Below are 25,000 nucleotides of genomic sequence, written 5' to 3' on the forward strand. Positions count from 1 at the left end.
GTGACTTTGAGACTCCAACTAGTTCCTCGGTCTTTCAGGATGCTATATTAAACTCCTTCCTTGAAGTGAACGAATTAAAGTAATTCTTTCATGTATTGGTAAATAGTTTCTAGGAGCACTTTGCTGATAGCAGTGGCCCTGTAATATGTCTGCAGCTAGAAATAGTTGTTTATTGTTGTCTTATATCCATTTACAACTATACTGTAATATATATTAATAGCCTTTTAATTTATTTGAAAATCTATTACTTTGGAAAATAATTTTTCTTATTTTCCTTTAAGAATGTACTTATAGTACATTTCAAGAAAATCATGAAATTTTCTTTTTCACAACTTACATATTTATGAAATTTTCTTTTTACAAATGGAAAACTTGACAGTATTAAAAGAACATTTTATTTTAAAACAAACATCACTTGTTTGAATATATAGCATTAGACATGTAAAATAATTTTGGGAAGTTACAACAATAACGTGTCTAGTTTTTACAAAGAAAATCATAATCATCGATTGGATTGATCCATTCGTTCACTCATGCATTTGCTTATTCATTCATTCAGTAATTTATTGAGCATCTATAAACTGGAGATATATATAGCAGTGAACAAAGGAAATCCTGCTCTCATGGAGTGTGTACAATAATCATATTTCCTATTGTAACTGTTCTCTTGCATAGCTATTAATCTAGAAATTCTGCCAGTGGGGATGTTGGAATAAAAACTTAGAATGGTAAAAACTCTATAGTATGCATAATTAATAATTGCTTTTTAAGTTCTGTATTAGTTTGCTAGGGCTGCCATAACAAAATACCACAGACTGGGTGCCTTAAACAAGTTTATTTTCTCACGGTTCCAGAGACACAAAGTTCAAGATCAAGTTGCCGGCAGAGTTTTCTCCGAGGTTTTTCTCCTTAGCTTGCAGATGAATGCCTTCTTACTGCCTGTTCACATGGTCTTTTCTCTATATATGCATGCCTCTGATGTGTCTGTCACTGTGTTCAGATTTCCTCCTCTTATAAGGAAACCAGTAAGAGTGGATTATCATACTCTAATGGCCTTGTTTTAACTTAATCACTTCTTTGAAGGCTCTATCTCCAAGTACAGTCACATTCTAAAGTACTGGGAGTTAGGAGATTAATATATGGATTATGGAGGTACACAGTTCAACCCCAAGCGAGGTCCTGTCAATACAGGAAGAGCCAGGGCTTCAAAGTTCCTCAAGCATGAGAAAGAAGTTTTGAATCTAGACTTTCATGATATATCACGTTTTTGGAAAACATTTTGTTATAGAGTTTACTGAGCACTCATAAACTTGGTTTGAACATATTCTATCACCAGAATTTGGAGATTGCCAAATAAATAAATAAGGGTACTCTGATTTAATAATATTCAATTTAGAAATTACTTGAATTTTCATATTAAGAAAGTCATTGTAGACTGTGCTTCTCAGTTTAGCCACCTTATGCTTATTTGCCACCACCAAGAAGAAATATCTTGAGCATATGTTTGGGAATGGAAGGGAGGGAGGAAGACAGCGAATGTTTTGGTAATCTGAAGTTTAATTTTTAAAACAATATTATCTATGCATGTGTGTGTGCACGTATTTGTTGGCTACTTACATATGAACTAATATGAGTATGTCTAAGTATATTAATCCATTTCTGTTGCTTATAACAAAATACTTGGAACTAGGTACTTTGTAAGAAAACAGAATTTATTGCTTACAGTTTCAGAGGCTGGGAATCCCAAAGTCCAGGGAACACTTCTGGTGAGGGTTTTGTCCTGGTAGTGACTACAGAGACTCAGGGTATCACTTGGCGAATATGACAGAGCAGAGAGAGACTCTCACTGTGGGGCCTTAAAAACTAACGCCACCTTAAGTGACATTACAAGCGACGCCATTAATGGGCCCACAAGGGCGTATTAATGTGGCAGCCTAAGAGCAGCGCCGGGAGGAAGTAGGGTGGGGGTGTCTGCGGGAACCTTGCCTTAGCCCTTATTGGCCAAATACACACTTCTGCGCTCGAGGTTGCAATAGCTAGGCATTGAGACAGGATGCATGCTCTCTCGACCTTTAAGCTGATAAGATTATGTAAAAAACCTCCCTTCCCCATTTGCCTTTAAAAGCAAGTGCTTGTGTGGTAATAAATGGAACTGCTCAACAGAACCCCTGCCGCATCTGAGTGTCCTTTAACCAGGCTGTTTTTGGGGGGCCGGTGGTGTGCTCACCTCTCTTCACGGCTCTCTTCCCCCATCTCCTTCCAAAGGGGACAGGAGGGAAAGAGGAATCCCGGGCCGTTCGCTCGCCCACCGAAAGGAACGAGGCTAGGGCTGTTCGGGTTGGCCGGCGGTGGACCCGACATCTCACGTGCTCTCCTTTTAAAACTTTCAGGTCTACATCCAGAACTAGGGCATGGTCCTTATAATCTGATCACCTCTTCAAGGCCCCTCATTTCAATTATCATAATAGGATTTCTCAACCTCAGCAGTTACAATGGGGTTTAAGCTTCAGTGACTTGGGGTCATTCAGTCCACTGCACTAAGAAGGTACATTATGTTAAGTGAGCTTTTTATGGGTTGGCTTTGGGAACCTAGTCATAATTTATATTGTTATTTCAAGTTGTCCCAAGCAATCAAAAAGTACTAATTTTTGTAATACAACCTATTTATCAATTAGGAACTGTCTCTATAAAAACATATTAGCAGTAGAAGTAGTAGTTCTTGATGTCTTGTTAGTCCTACAAAAATAGAAAGTAGTAACTTTGGTTTGACAGTATGTTTTAAGGAGTGAAGCATATTGGCTGTGTTCTACAGACTTAAGGTCCAGGATTGTGTGTTTTCTGACAGTACAACTATGTGGTTTTTTGTTTTTTGTTTTTTTAAGAATCTGTTTTAAGCTAGCTGTGGCATTTGCTGGAGTTAAAGTACATATCAAAGAAATCTTCCCATGAAGTTCATATCAGTTAAGAGGTGTAATACACATACTATTGGGAATTCCTGGCAGAATTTTTTTAAAGGTACACTCAGTTGCTTTTAGAGAAAAAAGTAATGCACGTTTGATGTATTTCACAAATTTTAAATGCTTGGTAAGTTATGATTGCCATAAATTCCATTATGTTCTTTTCATTGTTCTTATACGTGTTAAGATATGTGCTGTGCAGACCACCTTGATCATTTCTCTTAGCTAACAATCACATAATCCTCACTGTGCCTAGAAAATTATTCATAACCCTTTGCCACTTATTTTTTATTGCTTTTCCTTTCATTTTTTAATATTTGAAGTGATTTGATAATTAATTTATAGAAGAATAAAAGCATAATGAAAAAACTTTATTAGAATCTAAACATGGAAAACCCAATTTTTGAAATCAACTTTACTGAGATATGTGACATACAATAAACTGCACATATTAAAAGAGTGCAATTTCTTCAGTTTTGACATGTGTACATCTGTGAAACCATCGCTGTAATCAAGTTAGTAAGTAAATCCATCACTTCCAAAAGTTTCCTCAAGTTTCTTTTCAACCCTTCCATCCCTCCAGTCCTTTTCCATCCCACTTGCCCCCTAACCATTACTAGTTTGATATCTGTCATTATAGATTAGTTTGATTTTTCTAGAGTTTTATATAAATGTAATCATAAAGTATGTTCTGTTTTTTAATTTGGTTTCTTTCATCTGTGTAGTTCATTCCTTTTAATTGCTGGGTAGTAGTCCATTTATATATAGAACACATTTGGTTTTGAAGATGTTTATACCCCAAATGTGCAATGTCCTTCGAATGTAACTAACCATTTAACTGTATCATCAGCTGTCATACGTGAACATGAAATACATATCCATTCGGTACACATAATGATTCCAGATATTAAATAGGTTCTGGTTTTTCATTTGACATCAAAACATGATACTTTTACAAACTATGATGGCTCATAATTGTGAAGTAGAGAGGATAGTCATTGTCTTTGATCCATAATTGCAAAGCATTTCAGTTTTTCATTTACCAACACCAATTAAAATGGTCAACCCAGTGATTTAAAAAAATTTTTTTGCATTGTTTGTTTTCTTCCATTCACCTTTGTATATACATCTCCCTTCAACAGTTGCAAACTTACAAACTATCAAGCAAATCATGGTGCATAGTATAAAAAATTGAGAGGGTGCTGTCACTTGTACTCTTAGGATACTGGGAGGGTTGAAGTTATTGTCACAAAATATCACATGGTAAAGTCCTTGTTTAATGACTAGGTAGATGAAAATGCGACATTTCTCATTTGTCCTTAGTTATTCACTCATCTGTTCTTGAATTTGAGAAAATTCGTTTAGAATATTGTCATCTGAAGATTTGTAGTCTCAGATTTCACTTGTACAATCAAATTCACCATCATCATTTATCTACAGTGCTGTTCCTTTTATTTTCATTCATCTTTTGGTCAGCTGGCAGTTTAAAAATGTTATTCTCTGTCAGTTTTCTTCTCTTTGTCATTGGTGGTGTGCAGAAAAGGCCTGCTTGCGAGGTTGGCCCTTGGGCTGGTGTCTAGGAATTTAGATTTCAGGAGGATTCCTACCACTAAATGATCAAAGTGGCTCACTGTATGTAAACTGCTTATGCAAACAATATGGTTTATGCTGAACACCTCCTTCTGAGAGACTGGAATTTTGGCATGTGCTAGGCAGAGGCTGCCTGTGTGACCAGCCCACAATGAAAACCTTGGGCTCTGAGACTCTTAACAATCTTTACTGGCTGGCAGCATTTCACATGTGTTGTCACAGCTTGTTGCTGGAAGAATTAAGGGAATCTTGTGTGACTTCACTGGGAGAATACTCTGGAAGCGTGCTACTACTTTCCCCCAGACTTTGCCACATGTGCTTTTTCCCTTTTTTGATTTTTGCTTTGTATTCTTTCACCATAATAAATCATACCTGTGAATATGACTCAGTCTCTTAAGTCCTAGTAGCAAGTCATTGAACTTGTGGATAATCTTGGGGATCTCTCAACACAGACAAAGTTAAAATTCTGAATTTTCAACTGCATTCAGTGAAAGCTTAAAGAAAAAAAAAGACTACCAAGGTGGTGCCTGAAAGGTGATGGAATGATCATGATTTATTTTTAACACCGAATGAATTTTATTCATATATAAAAAAGTAAAAAAAAGTAAATTCCTCTTTGTTATATGGAAGACCTTAGGAAAGAACAACAATCATGGAAAAGCAATCCTTATAAGTAGTTAGAATTGCTTTTAACCCCTCGTCCTGACTCACTCACACAAACTAGTTTTCAGTGAACCCTAGTGGTCTGCCAAAGTTTTAATGAAGTGTGATTTCTTAGTCACTTATTATTTATTTATTCTTAGTTACTGTTTCTTAGTCATGCTATTTAAAATTTGCTTTTACTGAATATTGAGTAAATACAAACTACTATGTATGAAATATATGTAAGTATAAAGAATCAGTACATAACATTAAAAGTAATAAAAGTATACTATTCCCTTAGAATTGTTCCCTGTTTGCTCTCCTCAGATTCTATCCCATTTCTTCCCTGCTCATTAATCATAGTTCTGAATCCTGTGTTTGGTATTTCTTGCTTTTAAAAAAACACAACCGTAAACAAAAAATAAATAGTTTGATTTTGTTTATTTTTGAGTAACTGGGTAATGAGCGGTATGACTACTTCTTTTGCCCACTTATCTGTTGATTTGGTTTTCTTTTCCTTACTGATTTGTAGGAGATTTATATATAGTCTGGATACAGATATTTTGTTGGTTGTAGTTGATAGAGATACATTCTCTCACTTTATGGCTTGTGGCTTTTTTGTCCAGCCTTTTATGATATCTTGATGAATAGAATCACTTAGTAATTTTAATGTCAAATTACCAGCCTTTTCTGTTTATGTTTACACATTTCATGTCTTGTTTTGAATATCCTTGTATAGCCAGAAGTCATGAAGATACTCCTCTATTGTCTTCTAAAAGTTTTGTAGTTTTGACTTTCACATTTAAGTCTTTAATCTACCTGAAATTAATTTTTGTTTTGGTGTAATATAGCAGTCACATTTCATTTTTTTCTAATGGATACTCAATTGTCCCTGGCTTATTTATTGACAGTTTCTTTCTGGTCTTCTGCTGCTCTGTAGTGTCATAATGGCTACATGGCCATTTCAAAAACACACATTCCATAATCGATTGTTCTCCTACTGATTTAAAATATTATTCTTATCACAGTTACTAAATTCACATCTTTATTTGGTTCTGTTGTTGGACTCTGTGTTCTCATCAGTTGATTTGTTTATTTTTGTTTGTGCTGCTGTCAAGCTTTTAATTATTGAGGCCTTGTGTCTGGCTATGACATCATCAGCAGTGTATAAGGGTTCCTATTTTCCCACATTCTCATCAACACGTATTATAGTCAGTCTTTTCTTAAATTATAGCCATCTTATTGGGTGTGAAGTAGTATCTCATTGTGGTTTTGATTTGTATTTCTCTAATGACTAATGATGTTAAACTTCTCATCAGTTGCTTCCTGGTCACGTATAGCGTCCTTGGGAAAATGTCTGTTTAAATATTTGCCCATTTTAAAATTGGGTAGTCTGTTGTTGTAAGAGTTCCTTTTGTATTCTGAATACTAGACCCTTATCAAATATATTATTTGTAAATACTTTTTCCATTCTGTGGGTTGTCTTTTTGCTTTCTTGATAGTGGCTTTTGATGAATAAAAGTTTTTCATTTTGACAAAGTACTATTTACCTGTTTTTTTTCTTGGGTTGATGATGATTTAAATGTCATGTCTAAGAAACCATTGCCTATCTAAGGTTACAAAGATTTGCCCTTATGTTTTCTTCCAAGAGTTGTATAGCTTCAGCTCTTATATTTAGGTCCTTCTACTTTGAGTTAATTTTTGTACATGGCATAAGTAAGGAAGGGATGTAATTTCATTCTTTTGCATCCAGTTGTCCCAACGTCATTTATTGAAAAGACTGTTCTTTCCACATTGAATTGTCTTGTTACACATGTTGAAAATCAGTTGACCAATGGAGTTCTAGTTCTCTCAAATTTGATGTATTAAACCAAAAAATAAACTTTTCGTATTCTTGAGTATTTGACTAGTTATGAAAATCTTGATTTTAATTAAACTCACTTTGCTTTTCAGAGCTTCTTCATATTTAATAGTTTTCTTTACTTTACAGAAATACCGGTATCAAGATGAAGATACACCTCTCCAAGAGCACATTTCCCCACAAATCACCAATGAGGTGATAGGTCCAGAATTGGTTCATGTCTCAGAGAAGAACCTGTCAGAGATTGAGAATGTCCATGGATTTGTTGCTCATTCTCATATTTCACCAATAAAGGTAGGATAATAACTTTATGTTATTGCTATGAATTATATATTACTTTTGTTATAAGTGTTGGTCATTCTCAGGAAGAACTATAATTTCATGTAGGTTTTTTTTCTCCCTTGATTGATTTTAGTTTTGTAGTTATGGGGAATTTCATGGTATGTGTTAGTATTAAAAATATTTTTTTAAAATATATTTTATAAATGAATATAAAAAGTCTAAAAGTTTTAAAATTCCCATGAAATAAATAACTATTATATTTTAAATATCAAACACTAAAATATTTTTAAACACATTTTAAATATTAGTAAATACAGAAAAAAAACACTAACATTATCTTTGAAGTTCAGTATGTGACTTTTCCTTATCCTATCATCTCTCTCCTCAAAAGTAACCACAGTTCTGAATTTGGTATTCACCCGTTGATATAATGCTATACCACATATTTATATCTCTAATCAATATATTCTTTATTTTGCATATTTTGAACTTTGTATAAATGGAATCATACTGTATATAATCTTCAACTTGCATTTTTTGCTCAACATTATATTCCAAAGATTCATTATTTAATTTCATTGCTCTACAATTTTCTATTTCATTTATCTTACTTTTGATGGATTCTGAGTTATCTTCAGGTTATTACTAGTATAAAAAGTGCTGCTAGAAACACAGGTTATATATACATGCCTTTGTGGATAATGCCAGATTGTTAAGTAGTTGTAAAATTTCCTTTTTTCAGCAGCAGTATATAACAGTTTTTAATTGATCCATATTCCATCAATACTTGGTATACTTATTTTTGCCATTGTTTTAGTTTTGAAATGGTATCTCATTGTGATTCTTTTTTACATATACTTGATGTACTGTCGTTGTGATTTTAATGTGAATTTCCCTGTTTATTTTTTATCATACAATGTAAACATTTTTTGTGGCCTTTTACCAATCTCTCCCTAACCGCCCCTCCCTGTTTATTAATGAGGTGGTATATATTTATTGGTCATTAAAGTTTCCTATTCTGTCACCACCCATTTAAGGTTTTTGCTCCTATTTGCATTGAGTCACCCTTTTTTACTTATTTGTAGGGGTTCTTCACATATTCTGAATACTCATCCTTTATTGATTATATGTACTTGTATTGTAGATAAGGATCATTTCTTACTAGTAAAACTTTCTTGGGCTTTGTAATTCTCTTTTAGGGGTGATTTCATACTACTGTTTAAAATTTTTACTCGTTATAGTACTGTTGCACTTTCTTTGTCCTCACACAGATTTGTCACCTCTCCTCCCCTAGGTGATGGAGATGCAAAGGATTACTCAAAGCCCATTTCTTCTGAGCTAGTGAGATACCCCAAAGGGGTTAACTTCCCAGAACCCTCAAGAGAGAGGCATTCCTCCTTGGGAAATTAACACCAGACTGGGGTTCCGTCTCAGTATTTATTCTCCAGGCCAGAAAGTTACAGAAAAGGAACATAGGTGGAATTATGCCTAAGTATAGTTTAACAATAGTGGCTGGTAACATAAGTGAAATAACAAAGTGACATTCCATAATGCAGTTTGCAAAAGGTTAAGTTAATCCACCAACAAAAGCTTGCTCTTAGCAAATACTATCTTCTTCTACAGCAGTTTCCTCAGTATGTTTACATAACAATAAAGTAACTTTAGGTTAACCTGCTCCAAAGACGTCTGTCCTTGAGCCAGCAGTTTTACTGTGTTACAATTCTTTATCTACAACAGAGACTTTAGCCTGGATAAAGTTTCCTGTCTTTTGCAAGCTTAACGTTTCTATATGTAATTTTAAAAAGTTAGATTATCCCTGAAACTACAGGGCTTTGGAAATTAGGCCCCGTGAAATACATTTGCTTTATAAATGTTAGTGAACTCCACACAGTCCCATTTAGATTTTCTACAACTAATTTTGCTAGGTTATTTTTTTCTAGGAATTTTTCCATTTTGTATATTTTTTCAAGTTACTATTCATAATACTCTGTTGTTATCTTTTAATGTCTACAGCATATGTAAGCATGGCCTCTTTTTCATTCCTGATACTGCATATTTGTGCCTTCTTTTTTTTTCTTCATCATTCTAGCCAAAGGACAGTCAATTTCAAAGATAGTCTTTTCAAAGAACCATCTTTTTTAAAAAAGTCTTCTCTTGTATGCTACACCTCCCTGTTCTCCTTATGCACACACACATATATTGTATACACATATGTTTATGTACATACATACCCACACATATATATATGTATGTAAATATAAATATATAGGTACGATAGCCTACATATTGATTAAAGATTGTGTTTGGTAGGAGCAATCTGATCCTCCCTTGATACTAAATGAGAGCTATCCAAAGTAAAAATCAGCTGGCTGTTAGTGGCAGGGACAGTTCTCCTTCTGTCTTTTCCTCTTTTCTCCTCTTAACTTTATTATTTTTCATCTTCTGTTTTGAGTTTATTCTGTTTTTTCTGGTTTCTCATGTCAGTTGCCTGATTATCAGCCTTCTTTTCTAATAGTATTTGAGTTTATAAATTTTCCTTTAAATACCTCTATAGTTGTATCCCACAAAATTTAATATGTAATGTTTTATTATTCTAACATTTTCTTTTATTTCCACTGTGAATTTTTTCTTTGCCCCATGCGTTATTTAGAAGTGTGTTTCTTAGTTTTTAAACATCAGAGACCTTATTTCTTTCTTATCTTCTTTTGGATTATATTTTCTTATCTCATTTTCCCTTTTTATTACCTTGGAAGTTATTAATTCTGCTCCTCTTCCTTTAGTGATTATTTTAGAAATTTTAATATCCTTTTTTTTTTGGTGCCTGGCGAATACAAGGATCTGAATAATGTGCATATTTAAGGTTACATATATCATAAAAAGTCTAAAGTCAATAAATATCTTTTACCCTTATTCTGGACAATATAAGAACCTTAGAATACTGGTAGTCCAAGCACTGCCTCTTGCTATATATGCTATTCTTGTCAGCCTATGCCTGTTTTCCCTTGACTGAAGTAATCAAATTTATTTCTTACATTAGTACCAAACCCTTCCAGGGTATCTATAATTTGTTTCTGATGTTTTGAATTTTTTGGTCATTCTGATTATTACAAATTAACTAAAGCCAAAATGTGAGCATGGGCAACTCTTCCTCTGTTGGTAGATGTTTTGGTAGTTAACTTTGTTAAATAGGCAATGAGCCAATATGCATAAAATATTTTGTATAGCCTGTTCTCTAAATCTGATGAAGCCCCAGTTTCTTGTTCTTGTATAAAATGTTTACCCTAGGCAGATAAAACAGTATTCCAGAGACAAGATTTTGTATACTCAGAATCTCTGGACTTATTAGGAATTAAACCTAAGGTGCCATCCCTAAGGGTATAGGCCTCTTTAGAGTCTTCTCTTTCCATTATGCCAGGGTGGAATGTGTCTGTAAATTAATTTATCCAATTTATGTAACTGGACTACTGTGAATTTCACCAATGAAATCCCACTTTGCTATTTAATAAGCTACTAATTTTATCAGTAAAACTCCACTTTAACCATTATGATAATTGGGAAAACCTTTGATGTTGATCAAATATTAATATAATGAAAATCTTATAGAAGCCATTTCCGAATATGTTCTTTCTAATTAAATGCTAGGTGATCAGTCTTTGTATAAGTCCATTTTTGTTGCTGATAACAAAATACCTGCAACTGGGTGATTTATAAAGAAAACAAAATTTATTGCGTACAGTTTCTGAGGCTGGGAAGTACAAAGTCCATCTGGTGGTGGTAACAGTTACCCAGGGGTCTCACATTGCAAGATGGTGGGAGCAGAGAGAGAGAGAGAAAGACAGACTCTCCTCTTCTTTTAGAGCCCTCAAAACCACGCCCCTGACCACCGTTTTTAATCCATTCACTACTGCATGGTCCTACAATCCAATCACCTCTTTAAGGCTCCACCTTTCTATTACCATAATAGGATTTCTCACCCTCTTAACAGTCACAGTGGGGGCCAGGTTTCTAATACATGAAACTTGGGAGACAATTCAAGCTTCAATGAATTTTGGGGGGACATAATTCAATCCACTACAGTCTTGGGATATGAATTCTTAATTAGGATAATTGACTGCCCGTAGAGTAATGGTTCTCAACCGTGGCTAGACATGGGACTCACTGAAGGAGCTTTAAAAATTATTGAAGTCTTGGGCCGGCCCGTGGCTCACTCGGGAGAGTGTGGTGCTGATAACACCAAGGCCACGGGTTCGGATCCCATATAGGGATGGCCGGTTGCTCACTGGCTGAGCGTGGTGCTGACAACACCAAGTCAAGGGTTAAGATCCCCTTACTGGTCATCTTTAAAAAAAAAAAAAAAAATTATTGAAGTCAGAGAATCTGGTTTAATTGGTCTGAAGTATAGACTAGCCATTGAGACTTGGAAACTCTCCATGAGTTTCTAATCTACAGCTACAGTTTAGAATCATAGCACTACTACTACTACCCCTTTATCTGTGCTGAGGTATTTTAAAGTAAACTTCTGACATCATTTCTCTGTTTAACCCTAAGTCAGAGAATCTGATTTAATTGGTCTGGAGTATAGACTAGCCATTGAGACTTGCAAACTCTCCATGAGTTTCTAATCTACAGCCACAGTTTAGAAGCACAGCACTACCACTACCTCTTTATCTGTGCTGAGGTATTTTAAAGTAAACTTCTGACATCATTTCTCTGTTTAACCCTCAGTCTGGAGTGAGATTTATGTATTTCCATATTGAGAGAGAAAGCATTATTACTTTCTTAAAATTCTCACTTGCTTCCTTAATGTGATTCATGTTCCCTAATTTCTTTACCATAAGAGGTTGAAAAGTCAATTCTACCTGCTTCTTTAGGTATCTGCTTTAAAATGCTCTTTTCCTTTGCATACAGTTGCTTTTGTTAATTATTACATGATAAAGGGTTATGTTCCTCACAGCTTTATAAAGACACATTTGATAGAGGCTTATTTAAAGGAGTAAAGGAGCTTTTTAAAGGCTTATTTAATTTTAATTAAAATTAAAGTATCGTTTATCATCAGTTATAAAAACATCTTTTTTTGAAATTGATATACATGTTAACAGTTGCTAGCATTTTATCATTGCCTTAGTTGAGAGGCAATCTTGTGTAGTTGTATGTAAATCTTTATTGACACATTTTGATGAGATCAAGAAAGTACCAGCATTATAGCATCTTAGTGTGCTATAGTAATAATTCAACTGTTCTCGTTGAGAAGGAACTAAAAACCTTTGTTTGTAGACCATTCTCTTGCTCTTTTTCAATTTATTTTCTTTTGTTAGGTATTAACAGCATCAATCTCTGAAACAGTTATAAATAAGCCTCTGGGTGTTATTAAGTACAACTTAATGCTCCCCTCTGCTCCCTTCAACTTCTTTGGCTTGCCAGCTGTCTGATTTACATGTGGTAGTTGAACTGATAAGGATTTGCATTTGCAGTAGAAAAAATTACCCAAATTCTCTTTCATCTGTTTCTAAATCACAATTTACATCTTACTTTTTTAATACTAGTTTTTTCTTATTATTAACTTGTTATATGCATTTTCTTGTATGTATATTTCCCATGTTATATTATATATAAAGTTTTAAATTTAAAAAATTATTCATTTAAATTTTAAAAATTTAAAACTTTATACATAATGTTACATAGTATATTTGGACCTTAATTTGATGAACTTGTCTGGTCTTTGATATTTTTTATTTCCATTTTTATTATTAGGTTTTGCAAAGAAAGCTGCAATGAATAATCTTTGAGCGTGAAAAGTGTTTGGGTTTATTTCCTTTAGATGGATTTCCAGAAATCAAATTACTGAGTTGAAAGTACATGATTTTTTGTTGTTGCTGTTTTTTATCTTGCGGCTGGCCAGTATGGAGATCTGAACCCATAACCTTGGGGTTATAAGGCTACGCTCTAACCACCTGAGCTAACTGGCCAGAAACATATGAATATTTTTTAAGTTCTTGATATTTTTTGATGGACTGAATTCTGATACAGTTATAACTTAAGAATTATTAAGGCAGTCTGTCCTGTTTGGGGAATCGCATCCTGCGTCCTGTACCTCATGCATAGGTTACTGTGGCAGGCACCTCACAAAATTATTTGAGGGGTATAATAGACTAAGATTGGGTAGGGATAATAGCAAAAATGGTTAGGATTCCTTAACTTTCTGTTAGTAAAGCCAAATTGGAAAAAAAAAAAAAAAAACTTATTTTGACATAAGGAGGCGAATTTTAATGTTTTTTAAACTTTAATTTTTAAAAATCAGAACAAATGTTATATCAACAATGAAGTATATTTTATTTAAAATATAATGTCAGTTATTAGATTAGCAGCCTCTTAAAAAAAACAAAAACTAATATAGGGAGCTTTTCCACTTTTGTAGTATTGTAGTTTGGAGCAAAGTAAGCAGCTGTTATGGCTATATGTAGAATTCAGTATATGAATTATTATTTTTGTAATTTGAAAAAGTGTCTGAATAGTAGTGGTTTGCTGAGAAGACATAAATTAGGCACTGCTTTAGTCTTCACAGTTCTAATAAAAGCTAATGGTAAAATAAATTAATAGATATTTGCTTTAAAAATCAACTGCTGGAATATTAATGGGTTTTCTTGTCAAGTAATACATGCATTTAGCAAACATTTATTAAACATCTGTTATATGTTTAATATAACAGATGTTTAATAAATGTTAACTTTGTTAACATCTGTTAACTTTGTTAGACTTAAGTGATTAGTATTTTTTATGGAAAAATAGTTATAACACAGTATGATACAATATGAAAAAATAGAGGAAGAAATTAAATTCTTGGGATTTTCTGAAAAAACCCAAAACTGAAAAGTTGACATTTGAACAAGTTTTTGAAGGATGTGTGTAAGATGCCAAGTTAGAGGAAGAGGCAGTTACTGTGGTAAATAAATATAGTGGAAGGATGATAATCAGCGGAAACTGTAGAAATGCAGGAAAGTTCATGATATTGTAGCTGAATATTTAGAGTGCTTGTTAGGAAATGAGGGCAAGGTATAAAAGACCTGTATCTTGAGTTGATGAGTGGCCCTATGAAGAATTTGCTACCATGAAATGTGCTGTGAAATAATCTGTTAGGTTCTCTTGGTGATGATGGTGGCGGTTCTCATTACTGAAATAATGAATGAAATAAGATAGTGATTAAAAGTTACTTTATTCAGGGCTTAGCATAAAGGTAATTATGATTTTATGATTTAAGACTCTCAAAGGGAAACTTTCTTGCCAGTATTGGGAATAGTCTCAAGAAAGAAATTGGTATATAATGGTAAAAAAAATCCTAATGAGGAAGAAAAGGACTGTGTGTAAATTTTAGGACTAAATAAGAATAATGTCAAGATGAAGCTGATGCATCAGTCCATTTTCTGTTGCTTATAACAATACTTGAAACTGGATAATGTATAAAGAGGTTGATGTCTTATAGTTTTAGAGGCTGGGAAGTCCAAGGTCCAGGGGGAGCATCTGGTGAGGGCCTTCTTCTTGGTGGGGGCTGTGTACAGAATCCCGTGGAAACACAGGGTATCACGTAGCAAGAATGGCAAGACCACTTTCATGTGCTCTCCTTATAAAACCACCAGTCTGTGCCCATGATAACCCATTAAACCATTAATCGATTATTCCATGAGTGGATTGATCCATTCATGAGGGCATGGTCCTCACAATCCAGTCACCTCTTAAAGGCTCCACTTTTCAGATACCATAAATAGATTTCCCACCCTCTTAACATTGTTACAAAGGGGATCAGGTTTCCAATATATGAACTTTTGGGGGACACATTCAATCCATAGCATTCCACCCCTGTCCCCTAAAATTCATGTTCTTCTCACACGTAAATACATTCATTTATCCCCAAAACCCCCCAAATTTTAACTTGTCCCAGCACCAAAAGTCCAAAGTCTCATCTGTGAAATCAAAACAAATTATGTACTTCCAGGATACAATGGTGGGACAGCATACATATTCCCATTGAAAAGGGAGAAATAAGCCCCCAAAAAGGAGTAACAGGTCCTAAGCAAGTCTGAAACCCAGCAGTGCAGAAATTAAATGTTAAAGCTGGAGAATAAACTCCCTTGACTCCCTGTCTGGCATCCTCTGCACACTGATGTGGGGGTTGGGCCCCAAAGTCCTTGAGCAGTCCCACCCTTATGGCTTTCCTGGGCTCAGTCCATGCTTCACCTCTCCGAGGCTGGTGTTGAATGCCAGTAACTCTACGGTTGTTTGCTCCCGCTCCCACAGCTCCACTAGGCATGACCCTGGTGGGGATTCTCTGCTGCAGCTCCCACCCCACATTTCTGGTTGGCATTGCTCTAGTGAATGCTGTCTGCAGTGACTACATCCCTGTGACACATCTCTTCCTGGGCCACCAGGCTTTTTCATATATCACTTGAAATCTGGGCAGAGGCTGCCATGTGTCCACAGCTCTTGCATTTTGCTAGCCTGCGTACTTAACACTATATGGACACTACCAAGGTTTCCTGCTTCCAAAGCAGCAGGTTCAGCACCTGGGGCCAATTTACCCATGCCTGGAGCAGCTGGAGCAGCCGGGATATGGGGAGCATCATCCCGAGGTGGCCTTGGGCAGCAAGTGAAATGAGGCCTGGGCCTGTTCCCCTAAACTATTCTGTCTTCCTACATCTCTGGGCCTGTAATGGGAGGGGCAGCCTTGAGGATCTCTGAAATCTTTGGGGTCTTTCTTCTGTTATCTTGATGAACTCTCCTCTCGTGGTAATCTCCTTAGCACATGGTCACTGGGTTATACCCTTGGTTTCCTTGCTGGAACACACCTTTTCACTGTTTACCTGGCCAGGCTGAGTTTTCCAGTTTTTACCTGTTGCTTCTCTTTTAATTATAAATTCCAGCTTTATGTCATGCCTTTGCTGCTGTAATTCAGCATAAGTTGTTAGAAATCACCATGCAGTTAGCTACTTGAATACTTTGCTGCTTAGAAATTTCTTCAGCCAAATACTCTGGTTAGTCACTCTCAAGTTTTACATTCCATAAAGCCCTGCGGCATGGATACAACCCATCCAAGTATTTGCCAGTTCACATCTGTGGCCTTTGCTCCAGTTTCCAATAAACACCTTCTCATTTACATCTGAGACTTCCTCAGAATAGTCTTTACAGTTCATATTTCTATCAGCACTCTGGCCACCACCATTTAACTAGTCTCTAAGAAGTTCCCAACTTTCCTAATCTGTCACCAGAATCACCTTTAATATAACATTTACAGCAATCTAGGCTTTTTCTAGCATGCTCCTCCAAATTCTACAAGCCTTTTCCCATTACCCAGTTTCAAAGCCACTTCCACATTTTCAGGTATTTGTTATGAACAACATCCCACTTCCTGTGCCAATTTTCTGTATTTGTTGGATTTCCCACCCTCTTAACACTTTACAATGGGGATCAAGTTTCTAACACATGAACTTTTGGGGGACACATTCAACCCATAGCAGGTGGGAATTAGGAAAAGTGGTCAGAACAGTAAAACAAATAAACAAAACCTCAGTCATTTTCAAAATAGATTCAAATATAAATGAAGCAACAAGGAGGACAATAGGTACATTATTAGGTATTGGAAGGTTTTAGTGACCATTGAGGGTAAAAGTGAATTCATATTTTGTTTTCATCTTCAATGGCAAGGAAATTATGTTCAAACTAGTATGTACAAGGTAAACATTGTTAAGGGGGACTTGAAATCAAAGAGAAAACAGGGTATTCATCTCTAAAGTAAACACATTTCTTAGCCTGGACACATTTCATTAGTAGTACTTAGAATACTATAGAATGAAATCACCAGCAGCTCTTGGTAGTTTTTCAAAAATTGTAAGAAATGGGGGTGGCAGAAGAATAGACATAAGTAAATATAAGCGTTTTGAACTGAGTGCTACAGAAATTGAATCTTTTCCGTTTTGAGCATATAATGAGTACTTTTGAAATCAACTTTGTTTTCACATCTCTGGAGCATATTAAAATATTGTTGAATTTTATCTTTTTATCTTTTTTGGATGTTCCTGGTGTAGTGTACTAAGGTGAGCATGTAGTTTCCATACAATTTGACCACTAGATGGTGCTCATACAGAGGGATTTGTATGTATATGATCAAAGTTTTTATACATCAATGATAAATCTATGTTATCAATCTTCTCAGTTCAGTCTTGTCTTAATCTTTGTGCACTCATGTTTTGAAATTTAATAGCCCAGATTATAAAGGTAAAAGTATAAGAAAAATACCTATTATGTTGCATTTACAGTGCATTAGCTTTGTAGAGTTATGGTAAATTTTTTTTTTAGTATTTTAGTGTTTCCATATTGTTTTTCCTCTCGTCCTTCAAGCTTTTAAATGTTTCACTAAGATTATTTAATACTTGCCTTGGTTACTATACCTGAAGACTTCTGGGTTTGTGATTTTGGAAATGTGTACAAATAATTGAGGGCCTATCCTGTATAAATTTTGAAAATCTTTGCTTACATTTAATGTTATAAAATAAATATTTCTCACAGTCATAAATTTTCCATAATCATAATAATTCATTGAATGTATGTACTTAGTTTACTAAATTAAGCTTTCTTCCATTGTTTAGGCCAGAATGCTACTATGAATTGTATCATCGCTCTATGTAAAAGAAAAATTAAAACTGTACATAAAAAAGAATGGTAATTCTTTGTCTATTATATTAAAATGTTAATAGTGGTTTTTTGGTGGCTTAGGTTGCATATTTTTTAATTTATTATTTTAAATAGGCTTTTCAGGTTTTTCCATAATGAACTTAAATTTTGTTTTAGTGGAGTTTATCTTTCAGCTGTCCTACGTAATGTGAAGCTATTCTAAAGCTCAGAACAGTTCATTGCCTTCTGTTTCCCAATCAAATCATGTCAAACTAATTGTGATTTAGGTACATACATGGTTTTGTATGCATGATCTGTCTACTGGCCAGTAGATGCTGGACATTTTGTAAAGAAGTCTTTCTTAAAACTTGAAGTTGTATTCTTGATCTGAGTGTATTTGAATAGAAAATTCATGCATTGAGAAGTATTTCTTCCTGTACTCAGGGGAAGTATATGATAGAGTGATGTGTCAACTTTAGATCGTACACAAGCTCCCGTAAGCTCTTTGGCTTTTTAAGATAAATCTATGTATATCGGGGGCTTACTATTCTGTCTGTACTGGTACTGTTCCCAACTTGAGTAGATTTGAATTCAACATTTATATTCAGTATTCTCATCCATACTAGTCCATAATAACAGAGCCTATATCAATTCGGGGGGGGGGGGGTTCCTTTCCCTGGGTTTTTATCAGACATGGAAGAAGGCATATAATTTGGGGCCGAACCAACTACTACAGCACTTGTATAAACCACACTAATCAGTTCTTTTTTTAGTACCTGGTCCCTACTAAAATCTTAATTTTTTTCAGGAAGTTTCATTTTTTCCTTCAGAGAGGATTCTTAGTTCTCTGTCTACCCTTTTTGTGTTTCTATATCCCCTTACCCCCAGTTAGACACGACCAATCTATCTAGGCCACAGATTGCCAGCTACTGACTACACAGTCCTTGGGAAGAAGCACCAGACTTTCTGTTCTAATCTCACATACCATCTTCACCCCAAGAGTCCCACATGGCTCTCAGTATTTGTTGGGCATATATCTGTATCTTTGGGAAGAAATCATAGAAACAGCATTAGCACCTTTTCTTGCTGAGCCAGGATTTGCAATAGACCTCAGGTTGTAGTTTACTGATGCTGCTTTCCAGTAGGCTGCATCTAGTAAGTGCTGGTAAACACATAGATAAGCAAGATATTGTCAGTCCATATCTGAAAAAAAAAAAAAAAATCCATGGCTAAAGTTATGAATTATCATGTGTACGTATCAACTTAAAAATTGAATTATTCAACCATTAGTAAATTATCAAGCAGCAGTTTTGTTCAGATACTATTTTAAAGTGACCATATATTGTAATGTATACTAATATAGCATAGTGTTAGGAGGACAGACTTAGGAGTGTGTGGTTCTCAAACTTGAAGGTGCTTAAGTCACTTAGAGAGCTTTTTAAAAATAAAAATTTTCAGGTCCCCATACCCCTAAAAATTTTGATGAGGATGCCAGTCCATGTTAACTAGCACTACAGGCAATTCTGAGGTTAACTACTATGTTGAGAAACACAGTCATAGATATTAGATGTTATAAAATGTCTATCTAACAATCAAACAATATTATTTTGTGAACTAGAATGTTATTTATGTGTAGTGTTAGATAAAACAAATTTCACTGTTATAAAACAAAAAATTTTCCAACATTAATTGTTTTTCTTTTTTACCTCAAATTTATAACCTTGTAATCTTAATGTTTATATTAGAGGGATGATGCTGATAATTTCTTAACAATTCTTTTTTATCATAAAAGTTCCAGAAGCCAAATATTTATTTTGCTAATTAGTTTCTGTCCCCAGATTCAATTATCAAAGCACTAAAAAACAATATTTTATGTGAAATCATTGTGCTACATTACAGATGGATTTCCTCTGTCATTACATCCTTAAGAGTTTAATGTACAAAGTACCCTTAAATTACTTAGAACCAGCACTAAATAATGTAAAATCTTTACTGATGTAGAAATTCGAATGTGAATGACAAAGGTACTTTTAGTGAAATTTTTTTTAACAATCGGAACTGTTGGCAGAAAGAATCGTCTTGTATTTTTAAATTCAGTTCATATTTATAATTTATGTAAGCACTGAAGATGCCATTGGATTTTAGTACACTGTGATTGAAACTTGGTGATCCAGGGTTTCTCCACCCAGTGAATTAAATCAGGCAGCCCCAAAGGGTCTTGGTAGTCCAGTGTTTATAACATCCTTCTTTACCTGCTAATCGACTCACTTCCTGGATTTCATTCCATCTAGTTATCAGCTAACAAAAGAACAGCTTTTGGTTCCTGAAGATGCTGGTGAAAAAATAATCATGAGAAAGAAATCCACCTTATGTCGTCTCTTTTGTCTGCAAGAATAAACTCAGCCATCATACAGCTAACAGGTACAGAGCAGAGGGAAGATACAAGCTCTTTCATAGGAAGAAATTACAGAGAAAATGAGCATCATTTCTCCAGGTTTTTATTTTCCCTGATCTACAAGTGATGCTGCTGTAATTCTAGCTGCAGTTTGTACCGATCATTCACGACTCAGCAGCTAGTAGAGAAGTAAGACTGCTTGGCAACCACCTGCAGGGCTGCAGAGATGAATTACATTTTCGGAAACAACACACTTCTGTACTCTCGCGCCAGTCGAGGAGGCAATACTAGCTCTAGCCATGGCTCAGTAGGCCCAAAGCAGAAACACTGGGCAAAAAAGGGCTCATCAGATGAACTGCAAGCTGAGCCAGAACCTTCACGCTGGCAGCAGATAGTTGCATTTTTCACTCGAAGACACAGCTTTATTGACTGCATCTCGGTAGCCACCAGCTCCACCCAGGTAAAATACCACTTGTTGAAATTACTTTCAATATATTTCTGTTCACATTTGCTTGCAAAAATGTCTTAGTACAGATTTCCTGTTATTAAAAAATAATCTTATGCACTGAAACCCTGGATGCACAGAAATGTATGTTTTCAGTTAGTTCATCATGCAGGTCTTTAGCACAAAAGGGCAAACAAAAAATATTTTCCCTTATGCTCTTATGTAATGCCAAACAAAACAGCCTCAGATTCTATTAAATGACTTCTCCAAAAATATAAAACCATTCATACGTAAATTAATAATGCTCCTCTCTTTTTTTTTAGACTGTTAGATGCTACAGAGTATGATGTTTGTTCAAAGAAAATGCTTGTTTGTTTAGTTTTTGTATGTTATTAGATAACCTTAGGTAAAGATTGTTAGAATAAAGAAACAAGATAATTTGAAATATTTTCATTTTCTGGCATTTTAAGAATAGATTAAATTTAATACAGTTGGCTATATATACTTATATCTTAAAGTTATATTAAATTATGGTTTATGTAAGGGATTTAATGAATCCTTCCATTTCTTTAAATATATTATCCAGGATTAATTTGAAATCAGCAAACTTGTGCAATTACACAGTCAAGGGAATATTTTTCACATATTCAAATCACAGTTTAGAGAAATGAGCAAACACTAAAAGTCTCCCAAATTAAAAAAAATAAATAACATAAAACCACTTTTTTATGAGGAAATGAGTATTGAATATAGAGGAAAATATAAAATTAATGATTGAAATAACTATTGTTTGGTATAAGAGTGGTTTGGGGGGAATATTTGTATTTTTAAATATATTTTTAATAGATATTTATTCAACTTTAGTAAAAATAAAAGGATGAGAAAGTCTAATTTAAAAACAAGTTGAGAATGTTTTTGTCTTTGAACATCAATAATATTTAAATTAACAATATATATATACATACATATACATTTCTTAGGACCTTTTAAAAATAAAATCCCTTAAAGTTATCTCTTTTTTTAAAGTAATTGTAAACAGCACAATAGATATAAAATGTAACTGTCAGCAGCTTCTTTATTGTATTCTGTTACTAGAATTGTCTTTTAATAGTTTTGATTTTAAAATAACATCAGCTTTCTTAAGTAAGAAATTCTTATTTTCCTTACATGTTTGAGAGAAATAGAATTACTGGGGTAGGGAGTCATTTTATGTAGGCATGGAGGTTACTTACAGTCAAAACTTCTCGAGGGGCAATGAGGCGCAATGATTGTTTAACTCTTAAGTGAAACACTGCCCCAAGAATTTAACAAACTTGATTTTGACTATAATTACATATATCAAAAAAGAATACAAAGACTAAAGGTTGACATTGTTATTTATTGTAGATTAATATTAAATGATATTTCCATTGTCAGCAAGAAAGATATCTTAAAAATTTTATATGTGTATATATGGTTTATATAAATACACACACTATACACAGACACATATACACACTACCATTGATATGTCTGTATTCATCTTATTAAGATACAAATTACAAATGAAAAGACAGGAAGAATAGTTCATATATAAAAAACTATTGAAACCACAGAATTATATTATAGTTACTTAGGAATTGAAACAAAAAATTGCTTTTGTATTACACTAAAATAGAGCCATGACCTCTGTTTGCAATTGAACCTACAAAGCCATTTTAAATTTATCTCCCCCTGCCCCCATCATTCTTGTATACTGATAAATGAGTTAGTTTTTATTTCTTTCAGATGTCTTTCCTGACACTTACTTTTCATTATCTTTGTATTCGATCTATAGAAAGTGTGGACATTAGGTTAGAGGTTTTAGCTTCTATTTCTCCTGCTCTGGAGTAACAAGATTTTATTTTCATTTTATATGTTTTTTCTAACTGATGAGTTGAATAGTTTATATTACAGGATAAAATCTAATGGGATTGAGAAAGAACTTTAGACATATTTGGATCGTAGTTGATGCTAGTATACATTTTTCTATTTCACCTCTGACTCACAGCTGGCAGTTATATTTTGTAGCACCAGAGGGATTTGTGTATTGTTATAAACAAGGTAGATTAATGAAATTTCATAATTTATTGAGCATATACTATATACCTGTTATAGTAGTGTGGTAGTTTTTTGTACTATGTTTGATAAATAGAGGCATCCTATTTCACTGTTGTCAAAAATACTCTTTTCTAAGATTTGATTAAAAAATTAACTTTGAATTTAATTCCTTTTGACTAGGCCATACGATATTTTTAGTAGATTGGAGAGTTGTTATTAAATCAAGTTTTATTAGTATGAAAACTATTAACTCTGATTTAATATTCCCCCATATCTGTTATAAATAAAAAGAAAATTTACTTATTTTATGGATTAATTTATATTGCTTAGCTGCTAGAGATGTTCATGTTCGTAGATAAGATTATGTGACAGGTTCTACTGTAATACCTGGAATTTAGTAGGAAATCATTGATGTTTTTTGAATGATTAAAAAAACCAAGCAGTTACAAACTTCTGCAAGACACCCAGCTTCCAGGATAGATTATTAGTACATGTCCTCAATTACTGTTTATGGAGTTCATTAATTAATTTCTATTTCAGTCACCTGGAGTGTTTTATCTCCTAGTCTTCCAAAATATGGCACCTAATCTAACACCTCTTGGGTAATTTTATTTATTGGATCTGCTCTCTTCCCTCACCAAGTACCTTGAGTTCTTCACAGTAGCCCATCTCTTCTTCCACTTCCCTTTTCTTACCCTCCGTTCTTCACATTATCCTCATGCTACACAAATCCCCCATGCACCTGATTTCCTCGGTTCCTCAGCCCTTTCAATCCTTACCCAATAGTGATAACCATATAGCTTACAAACTGTCTCTAATTTTTATCATTTGATTGTATCTCAAAAGTTTACACTGTGGGTTTTTGGGGAGCATGTCTTTTTTTTTTTTAATGTTAAATTAAGTTGAGTTTCTTATGAATTAGTTTATGTTGGTGTAAGTTTTTCTATTTTGGGTTTTATTCTACTTATGTCCTTAATTTTAAACACTTGTGTGATCCATCCAAACCTTGACTTACCTCAAGTATTCTTTCATCTGAGTGATCTACTTAAATGGTTATATTCAAGACCTCATTATCATCGACTGTACCACTTAAATAATCTTAGTTGCGAACATTTCAAACTATCTGACTAGCACTTTCTTTTTTTCAATTCACTTCGTTTAGTACCCCCACTGTAATGATTTTTTTAACCCTCTCCAAGACCTCCTCCAGCCTGCCTTTATATTATCTATCACCCCTTTTGTGTGCTGCCATTTTCCTCCTTGCCTTGCTCAAATTTCCATGGTTCATGACTATAAACATTACCTTTCATAATCTCAACTCTCCTGCCCCTCTGTCACTTCATTGGTGAGATCCAACTTTGGGTAATTGCAGCTCTGCCTGGCTCCACACCAGCTTGCAAACTGCACATTAAACTTCCAATACCTGTTTCCTGGCCCTCATGCTCAGTGATAATCTTGCTCTGTGTTCCAGCCTGTTAAAATTAAGGGTTATAAGGCTGCACTCTAACCAACTTAGCTAACTGGCCAGCCGTTTTTTTTTTTTTTTTTGGCGGCTGGTGGGTACAGGGATCTGAACCTGTGACCTTGAGGCCAGCCTGTTAAAATTAAGGAACTGTCTGTGTTCCTAAAATTCGCCCTTGATGTCTGTACTAGATCTTAGTCTCTGACTATTCAAGGACTTCTGAAATTTTCTCCTGTCTTCACTACATCGTCTATCTTTCCCCTCAGCATACATACCTGTTGTAATAATTCCCATCAGCATACACGCTTGCTGTAATACCTCTTTAAAACAACCAACCAAAAAGCTCTCTTTGTGTGGAATGTAAATTATCAAATCCAATGATCAATTTTTAATTTCGTTTTGTTTGACCCCACAACATCTTTTAACAATTGATTGCTCCCTTCTTTGTATTCTTTCTCCTTTGACTCCTCCTGGACAGTGCCCTTCTAATATTTTATCAACCTCAAGTTTCTTTACAGCATCTTCCTCCTTTTTCGTAGGGTTAAATGTTAGAATGCCTCGAGACTCAGTCCTTGAACTTCTCTCTCTTTATATACACATTTTGGGTGATCTCATTCAGCCTTTGCCT

General features: G+C 34.4%; 1 protein-coding gene across 8 annotated transcripts in view; it reads left to right on the top strand.

Annotated features, from left to right (window-relative positions):
- Window positions 1-25,000, top strand: part of DLG1 (discs large MAGUK scaffold protein 1) — a 249,074-nt gene that overhangs the window by 78,606 nt on the left and 145,468 nt on the right. For all 8 annotated transcript variants that reach the window (XM_063094507.1, XM_063094525.1, XM_063094541.1 and 5 more), the window contains exon 5: window positions 7,180-7,344. In XM_063094507.1, coding sequence (XP_062950577.1) covers window positions 7,180-7,344 — 165 coding nt within the window. The remainder of the gene's footprint in view (window positions 1-7,179; window positions 7,345-25,000) is intronic.

This window comes from Cynocephalus volans, chromosome 1 (assembly GCF_027409185.1).
Source record: "Cynocephalus volans isolate mCynVol1 chromosome 1, mCynVol1.pri, whole genome shotgun sequence".
In the NCBI taxonomy this organism is placed as follows: domain Eukaryota; kingdom Metazoa; phylum Chordata; class Mammalia; order Dermoptera; family Cynocephalidae; genus Cynocephalus; species Cynocephalus volans.